Here is a 9,226-nt window from a genome sequence, read left to right on the forward strand (position 1 = left end):
TCTACAGGGTGACCATCCCCTGGGGGGATCTTTCACTTCCTCCTCCCACCCTCCAGTGAGCACACATGCCCTATAGCAATTTCTTTTTCTTTCTTTTTTTTTTTTTAACAAAGGAAGCAGGAATTATGTAAGAGATGTAGAGATAGAGTATAGGAAATTCCAGAAAGAGTCCGCTGTTAAATGACAAGTGTCTGGGAAATTGGGAGAGCACTGGAAGGGGGTAGGGCAGCTTGGTCTGTTCTGGCTGAATCAGGAAAGGGAAGACAAAGGAGTTCTCTGGAAGAGCAGAATATGGTCACGGAAGAAGCTGGCTCTCTGAACTGGAGGCTTTTGTTGCCCCATGTAGCTGTAAGGAATAGAAGGCACACCCTGGTCAGTTTTTTTGTTTTTCTTTTTAAACTTTATTCATTTATTTCTTCTATGAGAGAAAGAATATGAATGCACCCTCAGTTCATTTTTGATGCCATAACCTACCCACAGTCCCAGCCAACCTCAGGTAATGGGCATACACTTGCCCAGAGTACTCGGAAGCCTCCAGATACGAACCCAGAGCTCTGCCATGTGGGCCTTCCTCTTGTAGAGCATTGCATTTTTACCGCCGTATCGCTGTCGGGCGCCCCGTGGTCAGTTCTTTACTTGACCTACGTGGTGGTCAGAACATACTGAGTAAGAAGGAAGCAAAGAGTGAGACGATGGGCCTTGTATGGGCCTCGGGTATACCGTTCTCCTCTCGGGATCTTGGGCACGCAGGCACACGCGCTTGGTGTGAACTTAAGCCACCGGGTCTGGGACTCAAACCACGGTTAACTACATGGGAGTCCAGCGACATAGCCATTATGCCAACTCTTGGTCCCTGGAGTCACCTTTATAAAGGGAATTGTTGGATTAATTTGTAAAGAAAATAAATGGCAAAAAATAGTTGTTAAAAGTGGTATTTGGGGGAACCAGCAGTTAGCGTAATGGCTATGTCGTTGGACTCCCACGTAGTCGACTGCGGTTCGCATCCCGGACCTGGTGGCTTAAAACTCACGCCGGGCGCGTGTGCGTGCATGCCCAAGATCCTGAGAGGAGAATGGAGGAGAAGGGATTGCGGCGTGACCATCCCCCCTGGGGGGTTGATTTCTCGCTTTCTGTCTCTATGTCTCTCTCTGTCTGTCTGGCAAGCGCATGCGCCCTATAGCAAAAATCTCTCCAAAAAAAAAATAAAAAGTGGTATTTGGCTACCAGATTGGTGCTTGTTTTCTTTATCTTCACTAAAGAATAGTATTTAACTTATATTTATGTACAATTTCTTATTAGTAGGATAATTATTTAATTTTAAATACGAAAACTTAGTAGCAGAAACTAAAAAAGGTCAAGGGAACTATTTCATTAATGGATATTATGTTTTTCCTTTTTTTTTCCTTGATATTTGTCTTTGGGTTTGAAGTAATTCCATATAATCCTTCGAGTCATGAGAGCTTGGACCAAGTTGGTGAAGAAAAGGAGGTAAGATAGTTTGTCTTTTTTCTTTTTTTAATTATTTTTAATTTTATTTATTCATTTACTTATTTCATTTTGACCAGAGAGAGAGAGAGAGAAAGTGAGAAAGCAAGCCACCAGGTCCAGGACGCGAACCATAGTTGGCCATATGGGAATGTCCAGCACCTTAACCACCACACCACTGCTACTCCCCGATAGTTTGTCTTACGTACATTAAGTCTTTAGCTTTTCAGCTAGGACTTAACTTAAAAATATATGCATTGACCTTGTTTTTCCCTTGGTCGGTTACCTTTTAGAAAAAAATAACTTTATTATGGAAGATTTCAAACATAAATAAAAATAGAATAGTATAACAAAGCCACTGTGTACATTACCCAGTTAATATAATTATCAAGAGCCACAAAACATGGCCAATCCTATTTTGTCTGTCCACTTCTCTCTCTCTTGATTATTTTGAAGTGAATCTATTTGTCATCTATTTAATCACAACGACCTGTTTTAGTCAACATCTTGGTTCATCTTTTGCTCTTTTTTCTGAATTTTAAGTGTGTATATTTTTATGTTGCCACGGTAGTTAACACTTCCACTCTTTTCTGCAGTGGTAAGCAAATAGTCCATATTCTGTGCATAGTTAATTCAGTGAGCCAGCCAGAGAAGGAATTGATAAACAATGAATCCTCCTCATCTGGTACCGTGAATTGCTAACACAGCCTTGTATTTCGTCCTTGATTCTTTTATAGCTTTTTGCTCTTTTTGGAGTTTCTCATTGACATCATCAACACCATCATCATTATTATTACTATTTTTGTTTGATTGTTATCAAAGACTTATGTGCCTTTATCATCAAGATTTATTGTACACTTTTAAATTAAAAAATAATGTATATGCAGAAAAGTGTGCACATCATGTGTACACAGTTAGATGAAGTTTCCCAGAGTGAACGCTAGGTAATGACCACTCGGGTCAAGAAACGGGATCTGCCAAGGCTCCTGAAGCCCATCTTGCGCCTCTTCTAGGCATTAACACACCCTTTACCCCCAGGTCGACACTGTCTTGACACTGCAAATTAGTTTTGCCATTTTCCCCCATACTTTGTATAAAGGGACTCATACAGTGTGAATTCTTTTGTATATGGCTTCTTTTGCTCAAAATTTTGTTTGTGAGATTCAGCCATGTTTCATTTAGGATATTTCATTGATTTGCCTGTTTTAATTTATCTGTACTACTGTTGATACTGTTGATTTGACTGCTGCTGTGAAGATTCTTGTAAATCATGGTGTGGTACACTTTTATAAGCATTTCTGCTAGGTATATAGCTTGTAGTGGAATTGCTGAGTCATGTGTGCTCAACTTTAATAGATAAATGACAGGACCAGCATATAGCGTGTTGGTTGCGTCACTGGACTCCCACATGACTGACTACAGTTTGAGTCCCGGAGCTGGAGGCTTGAAATTCACAGGGAGTGTGTGTGCTTATGTGCCTAAGATCCCGAGAGGAGAATGGAGAAGGGATTGCTGCATGGCCATCTCCCCTGGTGAGTGACTTCTCGCTTTCTGTCTCTCTGGCAAGCACATGCACCCAATAGCAAAATATCTCTCTCTCTCAAAAAAAAAAATAGACAATGACAAACAGTTCTTGAAAGTGCTCACATCAATTCATGCTCTTACCAGTAATATATGAGAGCTCCACTTGCTCCATATTCTTGCCTACACTTCGTAGAGTCAGCCTTTTACATTTTAGCCAATCTATTGAATGTGTAGTGGTATTTTATTATGGTTTTTTAATTTGCATTTCTTTGGTGAACACCTTTTCATATGTTTATTGGCCATTTGAATATCATCTTTTGTGAAATGTCTTTTTCTGTCTCTTTTGCCCATTTTGGGTTTGTTTTATATAATTATTTAATTTTACTTTATATATTTTTATTTTAATTTTGACCACAGAGAGAGAGAGAGAGAAAGAGAGAGAGAAGGGGGTGGGCAGTGAGAAAGCAATCCACCAGGTCCGGGACTCAAATCACGGTCGGCCATGTGCAAGTCCAGCATCTCAACCACACCACCTGCCGGTCCCCCAACTTTTCTTTTCTTTTTTTAATTGCCGGAGAGCACTTACACTTGCCAGGGAGTGGGGTAGGAAGAGAGCACCTCTGAGTGAGGCATAGCCATGCTTCAGTCCCCTCTCTTTTACTTCCAGTTAAGATTTGGGGGCACACATGTACATGGGTCTGGTGTTTTCAAGCTACCAGGACCAGAGTTTGAACTGTGGTCAGCCATGTGAGATATTCCCTACCCACTAGGCAAAAGGCCAGCCCTTACCCAGTTTTTAAAGGGATAGTGGTCTGCCTTTGTCTTACTGATTTATAGAAGTTCTTTGTATATACTTGACATCAGCCCTTTGTTGAGTATATGTATATATATTCTTACATTATGATTTTTTCACTCTTAATGATGTCTTTTGATAAACAGGTATTCTAAATTTTTGTTTTTAATCATTGAATGACTTTTATTTTAAAAAGAGAGGAAAAAACTAACATTTATTGATAGCCCACTAGACTTTCATATTCAATTTCTCACCCATAGATTCACCTAACCGCAGATCGAAAATATTCTTTAAAAAATTATTTTTGTCTATGTCAAACATTTATGGGCTTCTTTTTCTTGTCATTATTCCCTAAATAATACAGTATAACAACTGTTAATCTTTCCATAGCATTTGCATGTATTAAATAGTATTATTCATAATCTTGAGTGGATTTAAATTATACTGGAGGATGTGTGTAGATTATATGCAGATACTGTGGCATTTTACTTAAAGGACTTAGAATCTGCAGATTTGGGTATCCTTGGGGTTCCTGGATCCTGTCGCCCTCAAAATGATTCTGTTTCCTTTAATGAGAGCCAGCTAGTGATAAATTTGCTCAGTTTTTGTTTGTCTGAAAATGTTTATTTCACTTTCATTTTGCGGGCTACTTTTGTAGGATGCAGAATTCTAAGTCAGTTATTTCTTAGGTCCCTTGAAGGTAACTTCCCCTATTCTTTGGCTCCTGTCACATCATTCAGTCTTGCTGTGTGCTGTGCTTGCTTTTGTTCCATTGGATTCTCTTTTATACTTCCCAGTTAACCATATTTAAAGTCTGCACATTGAATTCATTTCTTTCCAGTCTTTTCTTTCTTAACCTTCCCTAATCTGTTGGTTTTTTGCCCCTCCTTTTAAAATTTGTGTTAGCAAATCAAATGATTTCTAAATTTTCATGTCTGAACATTGCGCTGAATTGTCATCTTTACATTTTGTGCTAATGGTTTTTATCTTTCTGAAAATTTGCTCTTTGCTTTTCTTGATACTCTTCACTTTTTGATAATTCATACTATATTCTCATGGGTCTATTTATTGTTTACTTACTGACGATTTGGCAGGTACCTTATAAAAGATTATTAGTTTTTTCTCTAAGTTGCCAAAAGCTTAAGTGTCTGGTTGTGAATAAATTATTACACTAATTTTGCCATCCCAGTAGGCCTTGGTATTCTTTATTTTCCAGTAGCTGAACTGCATTATGCGTGTTTTCTGCATAGAATACAAAAATCCCTTTGCGGGTATCCTCACTAGCTCCGATTTCATATAGTAAGTTTCCTGCAGCCTCCTTCATCTTGATGTCTCATTGTAACTTGTAAATTCAAGATGAGAAACCACACTGTCATCTTGAATAACGCTGTTGACCCTATTCTGTCCCACACTTCGTTTCCCTGTCGGTGTTGCCTCCGGTCTCCCAGTCACCAAAGTCAGGGTCTTTTACTCACGCCTCTTCGTTTTCCCCTTAACGCACAGGGCGTCAGGTACTTCAGACATCCTTTACTACTTTTCAGACATCACCCTCTCTCTGTCCCTTACCACCCGTCTTACCTAAACTCATGAACCTACTTTACTTCTTAGATTTATTTCACATGACTTAGAATGATGTAAGGAAAGAATTAACTTAATATTTTAAATGTTTGGTTAAGAAAACTTAGATGTTAATTAACTTAATAAACTTAAATGTTTTGTAAAGAAAACATTTTAAAGATCATGTTGGATATAGCTTGATGATGGAAACACAACGCACTGTGCAGACTTCTTCCTGGTATACCTGGAGTAACTGATATGTGTGATCTCAACAGGCAATGAACACTAGGGAGAGCGGGAAAGCTTCGTCCAGTCTAGGTCTTCAGGATTTTGATTTGCTCCGGGTAATAGGAAGAGGAAGTTATGCCAAAGTACTGTTGGTTCGATTAAAAAAAACAGATCGTATTTATGCAATGAAAGTTGTGAAAAAAGAGCTCGTCAATGATGATGAGGTAAGCACAACGATGCGGTCTTGCTTATAAACTACTAAACTGTATGAAAGTGTCATTTCAGAGAAGACGTCAATGTTTGTGCTTTTTGTTTGTTTACTTTCTAAATATGTTTCAGATTATATAAGAGATAGTTAAGGTAATCTGATTGTTACTAGATTTTTTTTTTTCTTTGAGAGAGAGAAAGAGAGAGGGAAATACTGCAGAGGAGGGAGATAAGTATTTTTGACAGGGTCTCGCTGTTGTGTTCCGCTGCACCGACCTGACCAGAGTGATTGGGGAGTTGAACCTGGATCTCTCCTAGGGCCCCAGCCTGGCTCTGTGGCTCCGTGGTGTCTTACTGTTTGTACCACTGTGGTTGGACCTGTCATTAGATGATTAAAAACAAAAACACTACCATCAGGAGCGCACCTGAGCTTTGTAACAGTGTTTTAGTTTCCTTCATAATATTAGAAGATTTACTAATGCTATTTTTCTTTTCATATGTAAATCGCATAATGACTATCATTGGTTTTGATATCTAGCCTAGTTAGTTGACACTTCATTTTGTAACAGTTGAATGTTAAGAACAAGTATGGCATGAGTTGTGATGAGATCATTTCAGCATGCCACATTTCTCCCGTGTTTGTAAAACAGGATATTGATTGGGTACAGACAGAGAAGCACGTTTTCGAGCAGGCATCCAATCATCCTTTCCTCGTTGGGCTGCATTCTTGCTTTCAGACGGAAAGCAGGTAAGATCAAAGATAATGGAACTGGGCTTCAGACATTTTCTCCAGGAGAAACCTGCTATAACTATGGTAGGAGTTACAGAGACGGACACAGCACTGTCGTGGTGCAGCTTCGTGGTACTCATACTCGGTAATATCAGTGTGACACTGGATCAGCTTTAGGGAATGACCTGCTTTAGGCAGTAAAAGAAATAACCATAATCGTGTTAGTAGAAATTCAGCCTTTTTAACATCCTCAGGATTCTAGAGTTTCCTATCTATTTTTTTAAAGAGAGATGAAATAACCGGGTCATAATTGTGATAGTAGAAATTCAGCCTTTTTAACATCCTCAGGATTCTACAGTTTCCTATCTTTATTTTTTTAAAGAGAGATTTTTACTGTAGACGCATGCACTCACTGGGGAGAGAGACAGAAAGCGAGCAATCACCCCCCCAGGGCGGATGGGCACCCCACAATCTCTTCTCCGTTCTCCTCCGGATTTTGGGCATGCACACACATGCATCCAGCATGATTTTCAAGCCACCAGGTCTGGGACTTGAATTACAGTCAGCCAAGTGGGAGTCCAGTGCCTTAACCACGATGTCACTTGCTGGCCCCATTTCCTAGAATTTAACTAGGAGAAAAGTTTTAACTTTGTCTTCAGTGGTAGTCAAAAATGACTTACCTAGCAAATGCTAAAGTCGGGGTGGGAGTGAATACTCTGGGTCGCAAGTGGTACTGCCGAAGGAGAAGGGGCAAGTTCCAGGACAGTGACCGCACTTGCTTACTCCTGTCTTGGCATCTTTTTAAAGGCTAAATCATAAAGAATGCCCTCTGTGTAGCGTTATTTTGGATCTTGGGTTAACGGTTTTGTGCTGTGTGTCTCCTGTGTTTTAGGTTGTTCTTCGTTATAGAATATGTAAATGGAGGAGATCTAATGTTTCATATGCAGCGGCAAAGGAAACTTCCTGAAGAACATGCCAGGTAAGTTTTTCGTTTACTGTCTGTGTTGGATTTTATTGTAGAGTTGCTTAACTTTTTATGTACAGAGGTTGAGAACATTAGGCAAATAATTTTTTTAAAGAATTATTTCATTTTTTATTTATTATTACTATTTAATTTTGCTGTAGGGCACATGGCACTCACCAGGTTGGGCAGGGGCAGGGAGTGAGAAAACAAACCGTCAGATCCAGGACTCAAACCATGGTTGGCCATGAAGGAGTCCAGCGCCCTTAACCACCATGCCACCTGCCAGCCCCCGTATGTGTAATTATTAAGTGGAAAACAAAGGCTAGACATTTCATGTTTAAAAAATAGCTTATTTGGTGGGACCAGCAGGTCACGTAATGGTTATATCACTGAACTCCCATGTAGTCAACTGTGGCTCGAGTCCCAGACCCTGTGACTTAAAGCTCATACTGGGCATGTGTGTGAGGAGAAGGGAGAGGAGAATGGAGGAGAAGATTGCAGTGTGGCCAACCCTTCCCTCTGGGGCTGGCTTCTTGCTTTTTGTCTTTGTCTGTCTCTGTCTCTCCAGCAAGCGCACACACCCTATAGCAAAAATCTCTCTTAAAAAAAAAAAAGCTAACTTAGGCCACAGGTGGCGTAGTGGTTAAGGCGCTAGATTCCCATGTAGCAGACCACACTTCGAGTCCCAGACCCAGTAGCTTGAAAATCACACTGGGCAAGTGTGCATATGTGCCTAAATCCCGAGAGAATGAAGGAGAAGGGATTACAGTTTGGCCATTCCCCCTGGGGATGATTTCTCACATTCCCTCTCTCGTCCCTCTCTCCCATCTCTGGCAAGCATATGCATCCTGTGACAAAAACCTAGAAGAAAAAGCTTAATCCAAATCTTGCTAGTTCTTTTTGTTTTGTTTTGTTTTAAAGAATTATTTTATTTAACTTTATTTATTTTCTTTAAATTATTTATTTTTTTTTATTTATTCATTAATTTATTTTGATTTGACCAGAGAGAGAGAGAGAAAGTGAGAAAGGAAGCCACCAGGTCTGGGATTCAAACTGTGCTTGGCCATGTGGGAGTGTACAGCGCCTTAACCACCACGCCACCTGCTGGTCCCCAATCTTGCTAGTTCTTGCCAAAAAGAGATAATATCCTTTAATGTGGAAGTATAAGTTGTACTCACCTGATTATTAACTACTGTTGTTACGTTTACTATTTATTTGTGTTGTATTTTTGGCTTTTTGTTTTTGTTTTATTTTTTCTTTTTGGGGTTTTTTTTTGAGAGGTTTTTGCTATAGGGCATGTGCACTTGCCAGAAAGACAGAGACACAAAGTGAGAAATCACCCCCCAGGGGGATGGCCATGCTGCAATCCCTTCTCTTCCATTCTCTTCTCGGGATCTTGGGCACGCACGCACACACACCCAGTGTGAGTTTAAGCCACTGGGTCCAGGACTCAAACTGCAGTCGACTACAAGGGAGTCCAATGACATAGCCATTATGCCAACTGCTGGTCCCTCATTGTGTATTAAGGCTTAACCAGATGATCTCGCTTTATGGCAAAGACACAGATGGTATTTTAAATCGTGAACACACTGTTCGTTTCTTTTTTGTTCAGTTAGACTTGGGGAAACTAGTCTTGTTTTTTACTTTATTAAGGTGCCAATCCTGGTGGTGGTTTTTGTTTATTTGTTTTTTTTTTTTTTTTTTTTTTTGGGGGTTTTTTCCTTTGGGGGGGGGTCGT

The 9,226-nt window shown here is 39.9% G+C and overlaps 1 protein-coding gene across 1 annotated transcript in view; it reads left to right on the plus strand.

Moving 5' to 3' along the window:
• PRKCI (protein kinase C iota) overlaps positions 1-9,226 on the plus strand; it is a 60,483-nt gene that overhangs the window by 35,275 nt on the left and 15,982 nt on the right. The window contains exons 8-11 of the mRNA XM_027766419.1: positions 1,430-1,488; positions 5,635-5,811; positions 6,445-6,542; positions 7,417-7,503. Coding sequence (XP_027622220.1) covers positions 1,430-1,488; positions 5,635-5,811; positions 6,445-6,542; positions 7,417-7,503 — 421 coding nt within the window. The remainder of the gene's footprint in view (positions 1-1,429; positions 1,489-5,634; positions 5,812-6,444; positions 6,543-7,416; positions 7,504-9,226) is intronic.

The sequence above is a fragment of the Tupaia chinensis genome, unplaced genomic scaffold (assembly GCF_000334495.1).
Source record: "Tupaia chinensis unplaced genomic scaffold, TupChi_1.0 Scaffold143333_1, whole genome shotgun sequence".
NCBI classification, from domain to species: Eukaryota; Metazoa; Chordata; class Mammalia; order Scandentia; family Tupaiidae; genus Tupaia; species Tupaia belangeri.